At 37.6% G+C, this 22466-nt stretch overlaps 2 protein-coding genes across 3 annotated transcripts; one reads left to right on the forward strand and one right to left on the reverse strand.

Annotated features, from left to right (window-relative positions):
- Positions 1-4107: 4107 nt before the first annotated feature.
- Positions 4108-13075, reverse strand: rragcb (Ras-related GTP binding Cb). Its single transcript, XM_055157162.1, has 7 exons — positions 12579-13075; positions 11452-11655; positions 10597-10796; positions 9652-9766; positions 9417-9559; positions 8303-8451; positions 4108-6198 (listed from the first exon to the last, which is right to left on the reverse strand). The coding sequence occupies exons 1-7, from the start codon at positions 12744-12746 to the stop codon at positions 6062-6064; spliced, it is 1116 nt and encodes a 371-aa protein (XP_055013137.1). The 5' UTR covers positions 12747-13075; the 3' UTR covers positions 4108-6061.
- Positions 13076-13102: 27 nt separating this feature from the next.
- ppt1 (palmitoyl-protein thioesterase 1 (ceroid-lipofuscinosis, neuronal 1, infantile)) lies at positions 13103-22100 on the forward strand. Of its 2 annotated transcripts, none has more exons than XM_055157166.1 (10): positions 13103-13165; positions 13434-13552; positions 14873-14982; positions 16983-17110; positions 17846-17916; positions 18989-19091; positions 19175-19265; positions 19631-19729; positions 20768-20839; positions 20913-22100. In XM_055157166.1, the coding sequence occupies exons 2-10, from the start codon at positions 13438-13440 to the stop codon at positions 21036-21038; spliced, it is 915 nt and encodes a 304-aa protein (XP_055013141.1). In that variant the 5' UTR covers positions 13103-13165; positions 13434-13437; the 3' UTR covers positions 21039-22100. The 2 variants fall into 2 exon arrangements, with proteins under 2 accessions (XP_055013141.1, XP_055013142.1); XM_055157167.1 differs by having other exon boundaries at positions 13165-13288.
- Positions 22101-22466: the final 366 nt, after the last annotated feature.

Raw genomic sequence — 22466 nt, forward strand, 5'->3', positions numbered from 1 at the left:
GAACAGCTTTATTATAGTTGGTGACCGAGGAAATCAGGATCAGTGGGCCTATGATACAAATCTTTCAGCTATTACATTTATTTGAGTTTGAATATCTTTTGGTGGCATCTGGTGGTAGAAATGCAAATATGCATGCAAATAGATTTATTATCTTCAATCAAAATTCTAATAAAAATAAATAAATTAAGTGGAATAACTGAAATAATTTAAATAGTCAGAATAAATAAAGGGTTATTAGACTCTAGAATAGTTCTAAGAAATATGTTCAGAAAAAGTTCTAGCGGCAAATTTGAGGAAAAGTCGGTAAACGTACTATTTCCCATAATTTGAGGGTGCTGATTCCAAATATTTTGTTTACCAAGCTGAATTTTGAGTTTTAAGAATGTTAATTAGCATAATAGCATAGACGCCAGGCTAATCAAATTAAAGTTCTCTTTAATTGAATGGATTTCATAAAAAGTCCAGAAAACAAATACCAGTATACTGTATATATATATATATCAGATAAATATTGTAACTAAAATAGAACTCACCACATGACCCCTAATTAGCATACTGAAATAAAAACAAGACTATACTGCAGAATTGTAAAGCTAGTGTCCTTCATTTCCTTCATTTCATGAGCAGAAATAAAACAAATTCCTGATTCAGATTTTTACTAGGTTTGGATTCTAGGTGACTGCTGATTTTTATTTCTGGAAGTCATTTATCTCTGTTTGCTATCGACAGCTTTCATTCTTTATTGAGAATATAGGCCACTGTTATGTTTTATATCACAACATTTCAGTAAATGTCACTGAGGGGGCGAGGCAGGCTAAGTGTCTTGCCCAAGGACACGACAGCATTCACCTGTGGGAGGTGGAATCGCACCACCAACCTGTGTGTCAGTGGATCTGACACTCAACCAATTGTGTTTATGTCGAGAGCGGGATTCGAACCGCCAACCTTCAGATCAGTGGACCAACACTTTGACCAACTAAGCTACTGTTGCAAAAATGCAAGAGCCACTGTTTTTTCAGATGTCAGGGACCTGAGGCTCTAAAGTGCTGCTGCTCATGGCCTATTAAAAGAGCACATTACCAAGCTCTAGTACGGAGACAATCAAATAGAACAAATCTAATTCTACCACCTGTGGAGGAAATGGGATGGAATGTAATCAGTGGAAACCTGACACCCAAACTGATGCAATCCCAGAAACCTGCCACTTGATGGTTACCTGCAGATGCAAGTATGATTGTAAGACAAGTAAATGCAGCTGTCACAGTGCAGGTCTGTTCTGTATAAGTGGCTGCAAATGTCAAAGTATTCCAGATCAGCCATGCTGCCAGTGCGGACTAAGAACACAGCCATAATTAAAGGAAACTAGCACTTCTTTCTCTAAACTCCTTATCTCACACATTAAACACAACATAAAAGAGCACACACTAAACACACTAAAATCCTGATGTGTGACTTTTTGTGATTTTTGCAGTGACTTCAAGGAAAATGGTTAATGTTTAGTGTCTCCTAGAGTTGGAGAGGCAACTTCTGTTAAACTAAAAATGCTGTAAATAACTTTGATCTGTATTTGTTGGATTCATATCCATTCTTAGTTTGATGTACAGTTTAGGATTTTTTTTTTTTTATCCGTATGTGATTTGCTTTGTTACCTTTATCCCATTTAGAAAAAAAAAATGTTGTTGAGTGGTGGAAGGGGGGCTCGTCCATCACCCTGGCTGAAGTCACTGAGGTTGTTGCCAAGCTCCAGGGGTGGATCATCTGTCCTAAAGATCTTAAGTCTCTGGATGTTATGGGTCATGGCGTGGCGGTCGAGGACAGTCCCTCTGGACTGGCAGACCAGGGTGGTGGTCCCTCTGTATAAGAAGGGGGACCGGAGGGTGTGTTCCATCTCCAGGGGAATCACACTCAGCCTCCCCAGTACGGTTTATGCCAGGGACTGGAGAGGAGAATCCAGCCAATAGTCGAACCTCGGACCAGCTCTATGTGTCTGATGTTGTCCTGATGGCTTCATCAGGCCAGGACCTGCAGCACTGGGGCGGTTTGACCCGAGTGTGAAGCATCTGGGATGAAGATCAGCTCCTCCAAATCCGAGGTCGTGGTTCTCGACCAGAAAAAGGCGTCTTGTCGTCTCCAGGTGGGTGGAGACTCCCTGCCTCAAGTGGAGCAGTTCAAGTATGTCGGGGTCTTGTTCATGAGTGAGGGGAGGATGGAGCATGAGATTGACAGGTGGACAGATGCAGCTTGGGCAGTGATGCGGTCACTGTATAGGGCCGTTGTGGTGAAGAGGAGCTGAGCCGAAAGGCAAAGCTCTCGATTTACCAGTCAATCTATGTTCCTCCCCTCATCTCTGGTCATGAGCTCTAGGTAATGACCGAAAGGACCAGATTGACGATACAAGCGCTCGGAATTAGTTGTGTCTGGGTGCTCCCTTAGAGATAGGGTGAGGAGCTCAGCTACATGGGAGGAGCTCTGAGTAGAGCCGCTGCTCCTCCATGTGGAGACGAGTGGCTGAGGGGAGGGCATCTGTTCTGATGCCTCCTGGACGCCTCCCTCGGGAGGTGTTTCGGGCACGTCCCAATGGGAGGAGGCCCAGGAAAACCCAGGACACGCTGGAAGGACTATGTCTCTGGGTTGGCCTGGGAACGCATCAGGGTCCCCCTGAAGGAGTTGGAGGAAGTGTCTGGGGTGAAGAAAGTCTGGGAGTCCCTACTTAGACTGATGCCCCTGTGACTCCGTGGATGGATGGATAATATACTCATAAATTATATATATTATTAATATGCAAATTAGAATGATTAGAACTCTAAATCCATCTTGGTAAACAAAATATTCTGAATCAGCACCCTCAAATTATGCAAAAAAAAACAAAAAACGGTTTATCGACTTTTCCTCAAATTTGCCGTTAGGACTTCTCTTCTGTGAAAATACTCCTAGTTTATAATATAGGGCCTTTAAAACAAGAACCAATAACGTGTCTCATCATTTTGTTATTTCCATGTTGTATTTTCAAGAAAACGCAGCCAAACTCGGTCCATTCTACGAGATTCTTAATGGTCTGTGCAGCGCTGTCCGTGGGTGCTGAACTCAACATTTGAATACAGTTTTGTTCTGTGAGTTTAAAAAATGTGAAAAACAGAACTTGTTAATTTTAAACATTTTGCAGTGGTCCAAAGTTATTTCTCATTCTTCTTATGCATTCCACTTATCATAATCTTTATCCACATGAAACATCCAAACTCTGCTCACCTCTGTGAGTGTGTGGGCCTGGGTCTGACCTCTGTGAGTGCACGCATTTATTCATGTTTTTTTCCGTGTGTGTAAATTTTTTCCACAAGTGAAAAAATCATTTACAGAGAGACAAGTGTGGAGAAAAACGTCAGTAAAGACGAGTCTTCTTTTCATGGTCATGTGGACTCTTGTTTGTTCTATCTGTCTAGCCCTGGTAGTGACACCACAGTGAGGACAGAATAGTCGGCCTATATCATTTTCTTATGCTGATGTAATATGACATAGTCTCGTGGTTTTATTCTGAAATGCATGTATTTCATTTGGAAAACTTTGAGTTGCCTTCTGCTCTTTACATTGCACTCGGCATCATGCTTTGCACCAGTAGAAAAGTAACTAAATTGAGGCAACTTCTTTAAGTCAAAGTACAGACACTGGACCACCAAAAAATAAAGTAAAATAAAATATAAAAGTAGTAAAGCGCGTGGTTGTTTAAAAATTTACTTAATAATATTAGTGTGGAACATTCCAAGTAAAGCTATAATAAAATCTCCATGCGTCTCTGAATTCAAATGTTTGCCATACAAATAATTAGTGGAAATAGTAATAGTAATTTATCAATAAATATTTTATTGGGACTTGTAACAGCAAGTAATCACAGTGGTAGTAGTAGTAGTGGTAACAGTTGCAGTAGCAGTAGTAGTTCTAGCTGCAGCAGCAGTAGGCGTAATAGTTATAGCTGCAGTAGTAGTAGTAGTAGTCGTCATCGTAGTAGAAGAAGCTAAAACTGTATTGCAAACAGTACACTGAAAGTGGCCAATGAGAATGTGCTGCCATCTATAGTTCACATCACACATTACAACTAGAAAACCAGCGACTCAATCATTTCAAACATTTTATTAAATACATCTGCAAAAAATAAAATAAAATAAAAAATAAAAGAACACAAAAATAACATACTGTACATTTCATTTAAATCAATTCAATTGTAAATTCTAATTTTCTAAAAGTGATGAGATACAGTGCAAATGATTTTGTAATGTTGATAGATAAACAGAAGGCCAATAAGTTCATATTTGTGGAAGTTACTTTAGGTATTAGTACAATATATAGAATCATCATAGTACCATTTAAAGGTGCACAATCTTGCACTGTCTTATGGAAATGTTATTGCTTTGCCTGGAATGTACTGCAGTATGGCATTATACGCGTCCTCCTTTTTTTCCAATTACAAGTGTTTTTATCACTAGAAATGCAATTATTATGTGAGTGGAACCACCTTTCCACCAATCTGAATTAACTGAATTAACTTCTCTCCATAGACATAGATCAACTTAATGCCATGCGGGACATTTCAAGCACAGCAATAGCATCGCCATGGAGACAAGCAGGTGATGTACTCTTCAACAGAAAAGGTACTGAGTGCGCCTTTGAGTATTTTAATTAAAAACATTTCTAAACTTGCACTGACCAAGTAAGTAAACTTTAATGGAACATGTTTTTATAATGACAATTGTGCAATAAAAGCAAGGAGTAACAAAACAGAGGTAGCTTTGAGACATCACCAGAAATTTTGAGTTGGGTCCAAAATTAAACTTCTTTGTAAAGGTGCACTGTGGAACTTTTTGGTTGGGGGTCCATCACCTGCTTGTTTCTACGAAGATGTCATTGCTGTTTAGTGTCATACTGTTGAACATTCCAAACAGAGCTCAATTACAGGTGGTTTTATAGCTCAAAAATATCTAGAAAAACAGACATTCAGACTGTGAGCGGCTTCGCCTCTCCACAGACCTGACCTGTAACTTGGTCTAGTTTAGTGTCCATAAAGATAGAAAGGTTTAATGCCACACTGTGAACATTTCAGACTAAGTAATAACATCTTCATGGAGAAAAGCATTTGACGAAGGCTCCAACAGAAAAGTTGCACCTTAAAAGTGGGGAGATTTTGTATGTTTTTGTTGTAATACAATAATATTTGAGCTGTTAAAGGTTGAATAAGTGACTTCTACAGCTAATTATTATGCATAAAGTAGTTTCAATATTAAAACATATATTATAGTATCAAATTTGTTATCGTGTCAGGCCTAAGAAACAGAAAATGATTAACTCAAAATGTAAATAGAAAAAAAAGAATCAGTTTCAGTTTCAGTATTATTATAGATTAGGGTTGTGCTTTAAAAGGCTGTAAACATTTGAAACGGTTTTGTAACATACGGAAAAAAGAACGGAGAGGTGGCTGTGACACACCGAGTTAAGGATTTAACCGCTAACCAGAGGGTAACCAGCTCGAACACCGCTGAAAATATAGGCCTACTTTTGTTGTGTCCTGGAGCAAGAGACTTCAATCACACTCATGTAAATAAAAAAAACCTGGATTTCTATGATTTCAAAAAACAAACAAAAAAATAAAACACACACACCAAATTGTAACTTGTCAAAAATGTGAAAGCTGTTCTATGTGTGTTCAAAATTAGGTCATTAAACAGTAGCAAAATAAAAATCAGGCCTTCCAATGATTCAAAAATAGATAATTGTGCCCCAAATTCAAGCATTTCCAAAAAAAAAAAAATTAATTCTTTGTTCAATGTCTCGCCTCTTGCTCTTAACCCTTTTTCACGCTGTACTGTCCAGGAGAAATCCCATGGGCTTAAACAAAAGTCAGAATTTCAATAGTAAAAAAAAAAAAAAAAAAAAAATAAATTCAAATCAAACAATGTCCAATTTATGAACCAAACCTTTGTTCCTTTGTTCCCAAATGTCTGCCTCCTCTGTGTCTTCTCATGGCACTGAAGGTAGTATTTTTGTCTTAATTATAGCTATTTCTAAAAAGTCCATGTTAAAGAATGCTCCCGTTGAGTGCGGCGAAACTCAGGCTGCTGTTTCGTTTCTGCCCGAGGAGAGACGAGATTCCGCCCACTTCGAAAACTTCGTGAACAGCTTTTCGGAAACAGTGGAAGTTATAGTCAATCAAACCTGAAAAAAGAATTCAAGAAGTTTAGTTATAGTTATCTGTTATAGGCAAAAAATACTTATTACCTGTGAATACTGCATTAAATCCATAAACAGCAATTTACAATATTGATTTAAAGGCACTGTACAGGATTTTTATGGTCTTAAAAACAGAACTAACTCATTTTAAAAAGTGCATTGTGTAACTTTTCTGTTGGAAAATCCATCAAATGCTTTTCTTTATGGAGATGATATGGAGATTGTTTTGACTGTAATGTTTCACAGTATGGCATAAACCTTTCTATCTTCATGGAGACCAAACCAGATCAAGTTACAGGTCAGGTCTGTGGAGAGGCGACCCCGCTCACAGTCACAATGCCTGTTTTTCTAGGTATTTTTGAGCTATAAAACCACCTGTAACTGAGTAAATGTAAGGTAGATCTGTTTAATGTCATAATGTGGAACATTCCAGGCAGAGCGATGACAAATCCATGGAAACAAGCAAGTGAAAGACCCCCAACCAAAATGTTACATTGTGCACCCCGTTTCTAAGTATGGATGCACTAATCCAGTACAGGAAAATGTACCGGATTGGATATCGATTTCCAAATATCGGTTCAATCGATGTACTGGTTGGACATATACTTAAAGCTATAGTATCAGAATTGGAACTGAAAAAGCTGGGTTGGCACATCCCTATTTCTAATAATTCACCGCAATGCATTTTCCCCGACTTTCAGAGGTTGCATAGTTTGGCCATCACTGTAACAGCACATTTCCTGGTTCTTGGACAATAAAAAGCATTATAATTAGATGCAGACAGTACACAGCGGACTCATTTTGACCCTAAGAGCTGCTTTTACAATAGATCTGTACTGAGGCAATAAAAGATTTAGCTCAGACAGTTGAATTATGCAATAGTACTTTTAGAATAAATGCATGGCAAATTTTGGTTTGCCAAGAAGACCTAAATTTATCTTTTCTAGTACCGTATTTTTTGGACTATAAGCCGTATTTTTTTTTTTTTTTCATGGTTTGGGTGGTCCTGCGACTTATACTGTGGTTCAACTTATATATTAAAATTTTCAGACTAACAGCCTCGAGAGGGCGCTCTAGGCTTGTGTGCCAGTATCTAGTACTACTATTACTCCTGTACCACTGTCACTTTGCACTCTACTGCGCGTGCCTCCTGTAGAATAAGCCCGCTGTCCTGCTGCAAATAGTGAAATATGCAGCCGAAAACGGTAATCGAGCAGCAGAAAGAAAGTTTGGAGTGAGCGAGAAACTTGTGAGGGACTGGTGGAAAGCAGGGATCGAGAAGACAGCTTCACGGCAACCGGAGGGTGCACCATGTAACTTTCCTGGAAGTCACTGGATGAATCGAAACCCGAAACCATCTTGTCGGGATTCAGAAAGGCCAGAATAATTCTAACTGGAACTGATGCTGAGTAACTGATGCTGAGTCTGACGACAGCTATGCAGAAGAGGAAGCAGCGCTCCGTTTACATCATGGATCTATAGTTTATCTCCGGAGGTCGCGCAGAAGTGACACCGAGGATGAAGAATTCAATGGATTTAGTGATTTGGCGTGAGATTATGAGTTTAGTAAACTTGCGTTCTGTTGTTTTTGCTAGTTTTCTAAATAACTGTTAATATGTTACGTTAACATATTAACGCATGTTCAGCCTGTTGTTCTCTGTTCTACTATAACTTGCCTTTCAAGATGAAATGTCAGTTCCTGGTCTCTGATTTTATAAAATACATTTTCCCAAAAAGTGTGACTTACATATTACAGAATTTATTATTTTTTCCTTCAATGCGCATTTTTTGGCTGGTGCGACTTATAGTCCGGAAAATACAGTATATGGGTTTATTTCTTCTCCATGCTTACAGTAATCCTTTTATCAGCAATTTTCTTATCCTCAAAACAATTTTCCACTTTATCTAATTAGAGTAATTATCAAATCATAAAGGTCCTCTGTAAAAAAAAATCCTGGCTGTAGTTTCGACCTCTACAAACATACACAACAGATTTCAGTTTTCTCTCAAATATACTATCCTTTATAAAAGTGTTGCAATTTGAATTTTTCTTTCAAAATGTTGCTACCCTAAAAAATGCATGACAGACCTTTCCTCTCGAAGCTCTCCTCTCGCAGGATACAAACTAGAGCCAAGAACTTGGTGACCTCCTTCAGATACAGCACTGTGGTGTTGTTCAGTTTGATCGTTGCTAAAGACTCTTTGTCATAAGCACAGCCACTGCCGTCCTGCATCAGCCTGGAACAAGAGAGGACAAATTTAAAAGGTCCCATCTTACGCAAAACATTGGCCGCATCTCAATTCTCTTTCCTCACTTCCTTCTCCTTGATTCCTCTCTTCGATCCTCCATTTTTTAGCTGTCAGTTACAGGAGTCATATTACGTGGTGCCTTAAAGAAAACTACAGAATAAAGGAGTAAACCTGAGGGAGGCTTCAAGAGCAGACATCAGAGAAAAGAGTCAAACTTTATTGGTCTCAGTGAGGAGTTTACATCCTCTCTCCTGTGTCTCCTCTGTGGATGGGACTTCCTCACCCATTTCCGGAAGAATCAAGAAGAGGAATCAAGAAGGATGCGAGATAAGAGATACGCCGCATTGACTCTTGTGAGCTTGTTAGAATGCCCTTACCTGCTCAAAAACAGACCTGGAGTTGTGTTTTGTTTCATTCACATATGCTTGAGTAATCCTTTATTAAAAGTCTGTAGATCTTGGGTTGTCATGTAGTGGTAGTTTTCAACTTAACAGCTACCGTTTACTTTTAGTTCAGTAGAGATTGGCAATTCCAGGTCTGAAATCATTCAAATGATTCTAGTGAAGGTGTATAGAGTAAAAACACAGTGAAGCACTTCCTGTATCACCACGGGTTTTTACCACATCAGTGTTTTCTGTTTGAGAGGAGAACTCAGCCTAAATTTGCAGGGTTTGTGTGTTAAACATGTGTGAATTAAACAAAACAAAACTCCAGGTATGGTTGTGATGAGGAAACTACACTATAACATAAATCAGAAAACAACGTTAAATGGGCTCTTTAATGACCAGTGGGCGTGTCCGAAAAACAGGCTAAAACAAGAGATTTTCTGAGCAATGACGTCTTGAATACAGAAGAATAAAGATGACTCAAACATGCATGAATCACTCTAAATACAACTTTGAGAGGGTAAATGAGGAACAATTATAACTCTGAAACGTCTCATTTAAACTGACCCGTAGATGCAGGAGACGTCTATGACCACGTCGATCATGTCACAGCACAGTTCGTACGACTGCATGTCCACAGGAGAGCTGTCCGTGGCAATGTAGATTTTACTAACCACATCAAACAGGAATGCCTTCTCTATCCCCGAGTGCTAAAAACACAGGAGAAACATGAGGGTCTGAGCAAGGAGTCTGGCCTTCTGAGTACTGAAATATCTTCAAATCAGAGCAAACACAAACTTACCGATATAAAAATGTTGAGGAGGTTTTCGAGCGTGGGCAGCTGAGGAATGAGCTTCTGGACGACTTTACTGAAGGCCTCAAAAATGGAATGATCGTAGATACTGGTCAAATAGAAACTGAGGGAACACAAAGAGGAGATAAGAAGAAATGTTGTGTTTTCTGTTATGGCGTTTGTTAAATTATTAATGTATAGAGATAAATTAATATATAAAGGTAGCCATTGTTATTTTAAACCAAAGTGATCTGAAACAACTTTACAGCAGAAGTAGGTTCACTGACTTCCTTTTCAAAACTACAGATCTATCAAGCCCCACCTAATCGTAGTGACATTTCACCTTAATCTTTATTTACAATGTTTTTATTTTTGAGGTTCTGAATTTAATCCAGAATCCTGATTCAAATTCTCAAAAAAAAAAATCTCAAAATGGGGTAGGAGAAATAATAATGATACAATGATAGCGTCATTAACTCACTGGCACATAATAAAAAAATAGAAACATATATTTAAACTACCGTATTTTCCGGGCTATTAGCTCTTAAGCCTCTAACCCTATCAAAAAGCGACCGAGCGCCCCACAAGCCAGAGCGCCCTGAGCCACAACTGAGTGACTGCAAACACGCCAACAAATCAGCGGTCCCAGACAGCACCCTCCCGCCACAATTGAACAAAGCCCAGAGTCACCGTGAACGCGCCAAACAAAGTCCAACTGACCCATCTAACTGTTGTGTTTCGTTTACAGTCCGGTGCGGTTTATTTGTGGAAAAAAGTTCGAAAATAGACCATTTAATGACGTTTTACATAAACATCACTTGTAGAGCAGTCAGATCCACTAACCCACAGGTTGGCGGTGCAATTCCAGCTCTTACTGCTACTGTTGTTTTTATTTTTTATGACTGCATAGAATGACTCTTGTAGGTAAATCTTCCATATTCCCATCCTTCTAACCTGAGATGTACTTTTTCCAGATTGGCGTCGGCTAAGTCGTCATTGGCTCGTTGGTGAATGTCTCTCTGTGTTTCGATCTTGTGGTCATCTGATAAGCCGTCCACTTTGTGAATGAAAACCTCAAAGTTGATATTTGGGTTCACTCTGAAGGCCCGGGACACTGTGAGATGTAACCGACTCAAGGCTTCTACATAATCATCCTGGAACAAGAGGAGAGATAGGGTTAATAAACCACTGTCTCACCACGTAACTATGAAGTCATCAAGACCAGATAAAGCTCCACTGTGTAACATTTTAGCCAGAAAACACACCAAAATTAAAGCATGTTTTCCTTATGATGGTTTTTAGATTCTAGAATTTGATGTCATACTCCCAGTTGGAGGACAAATTCTCCTTGTTGATAACATGGTAACTAGCTACATTAGAAAACTGCATTTTTATATTAATTTTAGCTCCACCATCTGTATTTATTTATTTATTTATTTCCATAAAACTGTGATACCTCTAAAATGTTACACAATATTGCTTTAAAAAATATAGAACTCAGAAATATTTAAACCACAAAAACATCCCAGCTTATCAGTGAATATTTGACACCAGTTGAGTTAAAATGTGATTATTTGCCCAGACCAGTATCTTGATTAAACAAACAAACAAAGTAACTATCACATCAAGGCTATGGATCATAAAAAAGGGTTGAAACAATGCATTATTAATCAAGTATGAATACAGTATCCAAGACGCCAAATGGCTAAAATGGCAGATGTAATTACCCAAAATGTGAACACTTCTAGTTTGTTTTGGGGTTAACTTAATCTTTTTGTATACTGTGTAATTATCCTGATTAGTTCAAACCTGTGCATCGATGACAAAGATAAGGGCTCCGGTTCCTTTGAAAATCAGCTCACTGTCGAACGTCGGGTCAAAGAAATCCACCTGTCCCGGAAAATCCCAGATCTGGAACTGCACAAATGAAGTGCTGGAGATGTCATCTTTGTAGATTTTATTTGTGCTTTCCAGAAATAAGGTCTCATTTGGCGACATTTTATGGAACACCACCTGGAGAGAGAGAGAGACAAGTATTCAAGTTTACACAACTACTGATTAGATTATAACTGTTATCTTTCAGTGCACATTACCTTACTCACTGGCTGTTACGTGCACACTCAAAATCTGATTATGGTTGGATTTTTTGAGTTATAAAACTATTAAAATAACATGTAAACAGCAAAATCAAAAGATATCTTTCTGATTGTGGTCACTCTGATTACTCACATCAGATCTGAAGATATAGCACTGTATGTCCAGAAATCAGATCATAATCGAATTTAGCCCATGTTAGGAAAATAAAGAAGTACAATTATTAATAATACTACTGAATTTTGCAACTGAATGTTACTACTACTACTACTACTACTACTAAAAGTAAAATCTCAATTGGTGTATAGGACCATATAGGAATAAACAACAATTATTTTGTTTAGAAAATGATATTATCCCATAAATCAGTGGTATCAAAACTAGTATTATACTACTACTACCACCATTTAGTTCCTTTTTAGACAAACCTCAAAATATAGCACTTCTCAATTTGAGTATCTGGTATAAAATAAATTATTATTATTTTAAGACCTTAAAACTGAGTCTTCTGAGCTTTAAGCATTATACAATTGATTCTAGTGAAGGTCTATGGAGTTTAAAAACACAGTGGAACACTTTTTGTATTACCACATGACATAACAATGTGGTTTCACAATGAGCATTTTCTGTTTGAAAGAGGAACACAGTCTAAATATGCAGAGTTTGTGTGTGCAGGAAACACAACACAACTCCAGGTATGTTTAGGTCTGTTTGTGATGAGGAAACAACATTATGGCAGATCAGAAAATAGTGTGATATGGCCCTTTAACAAAATCTATGCGAACACTGTAAACTTAAGTCTAGAAGGACAATATTATGAGCTTGTTGGTGTCAGTTTTCACCTTCTGGATGGAGGACTTCCCGCTCCGCCGCAGTCCCATCAACAGAATCCGGGGTTTGTCGCTGGATGTCGGGTTTTGTACCTCAGGCTCCTCCGCTCCGTAGTCAAAACTCTTCGGAAAAGACCCAAAACTCCCCGCCAAACCAGCCTCATCGTACTGAATAGACATTTTAACCTCCGTTTCCTCAATCTACGTCCCTCTAAAACTAAAGATCCCCGAGTGTTTTTGGATGTCTCCTTGAAATACGCCCGTAAAACTGTCAGATATGCACCCCAAAACAAGTTAGCATCACACGCTAAGCAGCAAACAGCCTATATATGACCATGTTTCGTAAAATTTACACTTTCAAATACGACGTACTCATGTGATCGTAATTATAAAGGAGACCCGAAGTGTCTCCTCCCATAAAATATCCATAAATCTGATTCTTAACCCCCCCAAAACAAACAAATCTGTAAAAAATGGCTAATCACGAACAACTTCAGTACTTCCGCCCCCTTTTCGTATCTTGATTCTGATTGGCTGTTTGATCCAAACAGTATCATGTGACCGCCCCCTCTTCAAACAAGCAGGAAGAGGAGTGATCGGTAATGTTTTGGAGTTTAAAAACGTTTTCTTTTATTTTTTATCTTAATTTAACACAAGACAATCTTATTATAGCATTTTTATCGTGTTAAATAATTTCCTGATTTATAGTTATGTTATTTTACGTAAGATTTTATGATTTTACATAAGTGGCATAGTTGAATAATCGCTTGTTTAAAGATCTGACTTTGATAAAATTCGCAGTTTGCATTGGATTAAATGCAAAATCTTATATTGAATTAGATTTGTTTATCTGTTGGTTTATTGCAGAGTCATGGCGGCGTGTTTCGTGTATTTTCTGGCCACTGTTTCTTTGCTGTTTGTAGAAGGAAGTCCAGTTTTTAAACCCAACAATGAAACAACTCCAGTGGTCCTTTGGCACGGGATGGGTATGATCTTTTACTTTTACTTTTATTTCAGTTGATACGGATTGACCATGGACCGCTACGTGTTCCAGACGGTGTTTTATATAGATGTAGAATGAAAAAATATTTGAGATTTGCTTTTATTGCTTTTGCAATTACAGAGCTATACAAATTTTGTTTTATATGTTGAAGGTTATAACCAGTTTGTTACATGGAATTTTCTTGACTTTGTCTATATTTTTAGAACTTTGATATTACAATTTAAAGCACCCTCATAGATGTTTATGATCACCACCTTGGCATATGGCTGGGATGTTTTCACTGAGAGCCACATATAGAAATATATTTGAAGCCGAGGGCCACAAACTGGTGATCAATACAGTAAAACATTCAGACAGATGCATTTAACATGATTTTGAAAGAGCCACCGTTAATAAAACTTGAAACAAACATTTTAGGTCTGTATCATAATGCAATATGGTAAATTTGGAGTTGAAAGTACTGCCTGTGTTCATTTATGTAAATTCGACAGCAGACTTGAGAGCCACATTTGGACGCCCCTGGTTTAAAAAGTAACAGCAGATCTTACTCTGTATATTCTGTGAATGGTCTAAACCAGGACTAAACCAAGAATTAATTTGAATTGCGGAACAAACTGACAGAGGCCAAAAGTTGAATAAAATTTATTTTTAAAAGCAGAGGACAGACCTGGTTGTGTATGCCTGTGTTTGAGCTGAGCATACAGCAACGTTACATAAGTAAGTAAGTAAGTCTTTATTTATATAATGCTTTTCACAGACATTTTTTTTTGTCACAAAGACGCTTTACAGAGCATTATTCAGCAATATTCATTCACTCTATACCAGGTGTGATGGTAAACTACTTTTGTAGCCACAGCTGCCCTGGGACACACTGACAGAAGCGCAGCTGCCATGCCAATCGGCACCATCGGTCCCTCCGACCACCACCATCACCCACGCACACGCCACTTTCATACTAGGCAAAGTGTCTTGCCTAAGGACACAATGACCGTTATTCCCACTGGCACCCACTGTGGCACCTGAGTGTCTCCCATCCAAGTACTGACCAGGCCCAGCCTAGCTTAGCTTCTGAGATCTGATGGGATCAGGCTTTGACAAGCCGGTATGGCCAATATGATCCACATATGATCCACTCCTTTAATGTAGAAAACCTGAATTTCTTGTTATTCTTCTGTACTATGAAAAGATTTGAGCTGATTTGACTTGAGCTTCTTTTCAATACTATCGTTAAATATTTTCTTTAGCGATATATCGTACTTCAAAATGTGTTATCATGACAGGCATGCTTGTTTTGTGTTGCCAGGTGACAGCTGCTGTAACCCTCTGAGCATGGGCTCCATCAAGAGACTGATCGAGCAGCAGATCCCCGGAGTCTACGTCCTGTCACTCATGATCGGGAAGAATGTTATCGAAGTAAAACAATATATTTATTTTAACTTAGACTTAGATGTAGACAAATTTTACTGATTCTCTTACATAAGGGTGAGTTGTTGTACAGTTGTAGAGAGTATTATCTGTTCCATTAGGGTAAGTTGCTGTACAGTTGTAGGGAGTATTATCTGTTACATAAGGGTAAGTTGCTGTACAGTTGTAGGGAGTATTATCTGTTCCATAAGGGTGAGTTGTTGTACAGTTGCAATGAGTATTATCTGAATGAGCTCCTATCTCCCTCTATATTTTTGCATTAATTATTTTACTCATTTTTTTTATATTTAAAGTACCGTAATTAACTTTAACCATGTTTGTTTAAGGATAATTATATCGAAAAAATATCGAAAATTAGATACTAATTAGTACTAAAACTAGTATTGAAGATAGACACTCATTTTAGCAGGTATCAATACTAAAAAAGTCACATTCACGGGACAGAAATGAACCTTTTTTGAATGGCTTTAGAATGACCCAAGTAACCCAAAGTAAAGTTTGATTTTCAGTTTCAATATGATTACAAATAATCTTGTTGTCCCGATTCTAGATTTTAGGGACGATTTTGGGAAAGTAAATGCACTTTTTGATCACCGTTAGTTGTACTATTTTAAAAAGTTGATTTAAAAAGTAGGATTCTGTACATTCAATGCTCATTGTAAATAACTCCAGGAGCGTTCACATTTGAGAGAGACTGAAATATGAATTGCATGCATTTCAGAAAATGTTTGTAGATGTTTTAACTACGGGTACAACAAGATTTTCAAAAAAGGACATATTTTGTTCTTTGCAGTGGACATTTTATTATCTAAAAAAATGCAGCCTTTGTCCAAATCCAAATCTCCTTTATGAATATAGCACATTTTACAACCAAATCAGTTTCCAAAGTGCTGCACAGAGATCATAAAATGAAGACAACATAAAGGTAAATAGCTAAAGATCTGATCATACCTGTCCTAAAAAAATAAAACCAGGAAAATGAAAAGCAAAACCATAAAAATCACAACATAGAAATAAATAAGTAAAATACATAAAAGACACAAATAACCACACAACTCACACGGTGTTAAAAGTCACAGGATAAAAGTGGGTTTTAAGACGTGACTTTAAACGCTCCACTGTGGGGGCTGTGCGCACGTGAGGGGCACAAAGAAGGTTCTGTCCCCCCTGGTTTTAAGCTTCAACACGAGCTGGAGCTGGCCCTTGAGCCTTAGATTGCGTGTGGGGGTCTAAATTTGTGATTTAATAACTGTGTCGACTCAAATTCTGATTATAGTTACGATATATTGTGTTGTTGTTTATTTTGAACATGCATAGAAAAAAACAGCATCAAGACGTAACAAAAAAACATAAGAAAACCAACCAATAATGAGGATCCATTATGTTTACAAAGAATTATACAGTATACATGTTCAAAAAGAAGTGGGTGGGAGTACAAACGTATTTATTTCCACCCCTTTTCCCCAGTGCTACATAACAGATTTCATGCATTCTGTTTCCATATCATTTGATCAAGATATATACAATTCACTTTTAAAAAATTTCTACTGAAACATATTTATACAATATTCTTTATTCTTAATACCCTTTAGCATCACTGAACATTTCCATTTCTTTCGTATCTCATAAAAACTGTACAGATCTGTTTACTATATCGTTTTGAAAAGTCCGAAAGTCAGGCTTAAATTTCTAACCCTAGTTTTTCCAATTTTCCAAAGGAGCTCTTGAATACACCTTAGAACTCCCCACTGTTCCAGCTTTGATTGAAATATCCCGGTGACATTTCTTGCAGAACCAGTGCCACAAGTTACATCAGAAACGATTGCACAACGTCCCTCTCTGTAAATTAAAATTCATAGTAAACTCAACCTGAACTCTTTGCGTTTGCTTTGATCCATATAAATACCGTGACATTTTTCAACTAGTTTCTCATTTCTTCCATTTTAAGTTCGTCACGGTGGATTAATTGGATGTTTTTGGGTCGGCAGGACACTGAAAATGGCTTCTTCATGGAGGTGAATGAGCAGGTCGCGATGGCGTGTGAAAAACTGGCCAAGGACCCGAGGCTGCAGGGAGGGTACAATGCCATGGGCTTCTCCCAGGGGGCGCAATTTCTGTACGTATGAAGCTGGAAGATGCATCATTTTTAGGTTGATTTAATTATTTTGTTATATAGATTTTGTGACTATCATAATTTGAAAAGTTGAATTAAAAATAGTAATTAATGAAGACAAAAACAACAGAATTTATATTTGGTGGATAGGACCTGTGGCCAATATTTTTGATAGTTTTGCATTAGTTAAGTGGCAGTTTGTGGAGAAAAGTGGCAAAGAAAAGTCACATTTGTTCACTTTTTTTTAATTAATCTCAAGAATTTTGCAAACAATTAAAGATTTTACTTTTTTAGTTCACAGTTATCTTTTAAAAACTGGACTATCATAAAACACCCACATTTTTTCTTAATTTTTAAAATAAAACTTAGGGCATGTTTCCCTTGTCCTGTTTTTGTCCTGGTTTGAGCCTTAAAAAAAAGTTTTTATTACATGTTTTTGAATTGAATTGACAGTAAAATCAGTGTATACACCTCGCCACATTTGAATAGAAAGGATTTGAAGTGGAAAATGAGAATCAAACTACAGTCATGTGTTCCTGTAGTTCCTGTTCCAGTCTAGACGGATATTTAAAGCAACAATGCAAAAACAAGACTCCTTTGTTCTGAATTTTAAATTTTCATGGTCATAGTCCTAGTCTATTGTGGTTATAGGAAATGTACAGATTGTTTTCTTTGCTTTAACATAGACACACATAAAATTATCATAAGAAGTGTAATTTATTGTGGATGTGTTTTCAGGAGAGCAGTGGCCCAGCGCTGTCCAAATCCTCCAATGAAGACGCTCATCTCTGTGGGAGGACAGCACCAAGGTAAAACAGAAAACAGAAAACAGACATTTCTTTATATGATTATTTTTATTTCAGGTATTTACAACATTAGATGGAGAATAAAAACCATTAGGGTCATTAGGGTCTCTTATTTCACATTATTCTGTGTTCTGTGCATTAAACGAAACACAACAGTTAGATAAGTCAGTCAAACTTTATTTAACACGTTCACGATAACTCTCAACTTTGTTCAGTTGAAACGCGTAAAAGAAATACTGTCTGAGAGCGTTAAATTGTTAGTGCATTCACAATAATTCATAATAGTTCAAACAGTTGGGTGATTCCAGCGTCCACACGCCCACATCCCTCTCGTCATGATCCGAGTCAGTGTGGTTACTGTTCCCTGGCAGTTCAGTGATGATTCTGGTCTTGGTGAAAGCTCGGCCCACAGTTGATACTGATCTTTAGCCCGGGTGTCCACGATCCGTCGGCAGATCGAGGCGTAAGTCACTCGGCGCTGTCTCTCTGTCTTGGTGAATGTGTGTTCTCCTTCTCTCATCCACTGCTCCCACGCAGCTCACACTTTCACTTTATAACAGCCTTGAGTTTAAAGTGGGCATTGTGAGCGTGTGTCTTGACAGGTGCATTTTGATATTAAAAGGAATCACAGTATGTATTACTCCTGATGCTCCTGACTACGGGAGCCGCAATGCTGCAAGTGGTACGGCTTTGTACTTTACTAAAGTCATACTAAGACACCCCAATAAATTCATATATAATGTATTGTAAGGCGAGCAGTCATTTTTTGATTAAAATAAAGGCTTTTAAGTGCGCCCTATAGTGCGGAAATACAGTATTTGAAGACTTGGACTTGGACTTGGACTTGGACTTAGATTTAGACCAATTTTATTGATCCACAAGGGAAATTATTTGGACACTGTAGCTGACACATCACAATATAATATAATATAATAACATAGAAAAAATATAAATGATAATAATAAATTCTAAAACAACAAACATAGCAAGAGACTGGTGTCAAAATAAGGTATAATTATATAAATATGAACAAGTAAAATGTACAGAAAAAAAACCCTCTCTTTTTGATGGACAGGAGTGTATGGATTTCCCAGGTGTCCAGGAGAAACATCTAAAATCTGTGACTTCATCCGTGAAGCTTTGAACGCCGGAGCCTACCGCGACTGGATTCAGAAACAGTGCGTTCAGTTTGATTTTTAAACTGAACAATATACATACAATACAACAGATTGCAGTAAATAAACCTTTTCCTTTTTCTTAGTCTCGTCCAGGCGGAATACTGGCATGACCCTCTGAATGAAGACCTCTATAAGGAACACAGCCTGTTTTTGGCCGATATCAATCAAGAGAGGGTGAGTGAGTGTGGAAAATATATATCATTTTCATTTTATTGTGTATTGTCTAATATGACGATGTGACTAAACAACTATTCAAATAATCATTGACTACTCCAGCTTTTATGGTTAATTGTTATCTGGACTATACTGACTCTAAAACTTGTGCTATCGTAAGTAAAGAGGTTAAAGACAACACTGTTCTTGGATCAAAATGGCACAAAAATAATACACTTCTTTATTTCAGTGAACTCCATTAATAAGTCTTTGGTTGGCTGTTTAAACTTTAGTTTGATTAAAACTGAAAAATAATTGTCTCATTAGTCAAGTACTCAGAAATGAATGTCTAAATATAAGTATTACATGTATTTATTCCTCTGAAGGTGGTGAATGAGACTTACAAGAAAAACCTGCAGCAGCTGGAGAAGTTTGTGATGGTGAAGTTCCTAAATGACAGTGTGGTGGACCCTGTGGATACTGAGGTACAAATACGTATACTGTATTTTACGGGCTATTAGGCGCTCTAGTCATTAAATGGTCTATTTTGGAACTTTTTTTCACAAATAAACTGCACTGGACTTTAAACGAAACACAACAGTTGGATGGGTCAGTCAGACTTCACGGTGACTCTGGGCTTTGTTCAGTTGTGGCGTGTAGGGAGGGTGCTGTCTGGGACCGCTGGATTGTCGGTGTGTTTGTAGTAACTCAGTTGTTCAGTTGTGTCTAGAAGTGGCACATTGCACTCGCTTTTTCAGTTCGTTCCTTCGTGTGGAGTGATGACTGTGTCTGTGGGTGTGTTTCGCTGTGCGGTCGCTGTCTGCTCCGTGTGTGTTTGCGTGTTCTGCGGGTGGTGCGGCTTTGTAGATTACTGAAGTCGTGATGGGACACCCAAGTGGATTCGTGTATGGGGCGCTCTGGATTGCGGGGCGCGCGGTCGTTTTTTGACGCGGTTAGAGGCTTAAGAGCACGCCTAATAGCCCAGAAAATACGGTGTATATATATATATATATATATATATATGTATATATATATATATATATATATATATATATATATATATATATATATATATATATATATATACTTTAATGGAACCATATATAAAATATAACATTTTGATTGAAAATTCATTTAACATGACTAAACTGTGAGATACAAGGTAAACATGTTCAGATCAATTGTAACTTTCACTGAACAATTGTAATGCTCATTTAGTCTTACTAAACTCATTTATTCTAACTAAACACTTACTTCATACACCCCAGCACCTACAGCCAATCATGAGCCAGTGCTAGTGCAGCCTCTGTAGCTCAGGGAGGGAATTCTGGAGGTTCCGAGCTTCACATGAGTCCTGTCCACATACTGAGAATGATACAAACATGGATGTATCATTTATCTGCAGGTTAAGGCTCTGGAGACACAAGTTCAGTTGTGATTGGAGTCCTTTAAAAACAAAAAGAACTGTGTGTGCCAGATACATACAATTGTGATAAATTTGCATTGCTCTGTTTTTGTTGCAGTGGTTTGGGTTCCTGAAAATGGGTCAGGCCAAAGAGACAGAGACACTGCAGGAGAGCGTGATCTACAAAGAGGTCAGTCTATCATTGAAGAACTGCTTTTAATTAAACAGTTATTATTTACAACAAAACTCATACTGTTTTTCAGGATCGTTTGGGGCTCGCCGCCATGGACAAAGCCGGAAAGTTGGTGTTTCTGAAAACGAAAGGAGACCACCTCCAATTCACGAGGGAGTGGTTCATCGAAAACCTGCTGCCTTTCCTACGATCTTAGAAAGTGTCACGTTAAATTAACACATATCATTACGAATCATTACATCTGGACACAAATTACTAGTCAAAATACTGTAACAACATTGCTGGGTAAAAACACTGAACGTTGCACTTTTATTTTGGCTGAAGCAGGTTTAGGCATTATGCTGAACTGATTTGAACTGTAAACGTGCATATGACAGGTTAGACCACTTATTTCACCAAAACATAGTTAACATCATTATATTTGGTACTAAAAATCTTCCCTATTTTCATTAGGAGTTTAAATTTTGGTGAAGTGTATTTTTACTTCCTGGCTGGATAAGGGCACCGAACAGTCTTCCTTGTGCATTAACTCTCTCTGCATTTTGTATGAAGTTTTCTGCGTTGATCACATAGACGGAGGGATTCTGCTTTAGAACTCAGCCCTACTTCCTATATTTGTGTACTTCTCTCTCTCTTTTTTTCCACAAACTTCCACTTAACTGATATAAAACTATGATAAATATTGACCACAAATACTATCCACCAAACCAAATCAGAAAAACATGAAAACCTGTCATATGCACTTTAAAGATGCACTGTATAACTTCTGGAGAGTTTTGTTTCACAGTATGGCATTAAGCTTTCCTATCTCCATGGAAACCAGTAGGTTGTGCCACCAGGCCAAGTTACCGTTTAGATCTGTGGAGAGAGAGAGAAGACCCTGCTGCTCTTAGTAAGAATGCATGTTTGTCAAGGTATTTCTGTGCAGTAAAAACACCTAAATGATTAAATGCTTTGCCATGGAGAAGCAGACCACTCACCCTCCACCACAAAAGTTACATCTTTAATTTTCCTTTTTGGGGTCCAATGATGCTACAATCTTCTGCAATTACGACCACTAACACAGCAGCCATTTTGAATACATGCTTTTATTACAGTTGTTAGTTTTTATGTTCATGATATTTTGTTTTTAATTTTAGCTAATGAAGTGGAATTATGGATTGAATGGATGATTAAGAATGTGAGATAATCTGATGTTATGTATAGCTTTTATGCTTTAAAATGCTTTTGTTGAAATTTAATAAAATGTATAAACATATTGTCTATTCTTTGTCAGTTTACACATGTGGAAGAGTATTCAACATATTGCACTCAAGTAAAAGTACTATATTAGGGTTGTCAAAAGTATCAAAAATCAAATACTAATCAATATTAAAACTAATATCAAAACTAGATACTTATTTGAACATGTATCAATACTAAAAAAGTCAAATTCACAGGACAAAAATGTAGCCTTCCTGAAAAGTGATTTTTTTGCTGTATCAGAACAAGTATAAGTACATAGACTAGTATACATCCATGGACCAATCTGGAACCTACCTGCACCACTGAGGGTTTGTTGTCATTGTGGTATCGGAATCGGTATTGTGTATTGATTCTATTCCTTAATATCAAGATCAAGTCC

Source organism: Boleophthalmus pectinirostris, unplaced genomic scaffold, assembly GCF_026225935.1.
Source record: "Boleophthalmus pectinirostris isolate CB_2022bp ecotype Guang Dong unplaced genomic scaffold, ASM2622593v1 HiC_scaffold_21, whole genome shotgun sequence".
Classification (NCBI taxonomy): domain Eukaryota; kingdom Metazoa; phylum Chordata; class Actinopteri; order Gobiiformes; family Gobiidae; genus Boleophthalmus; species Boleophthalmus pectinirostris.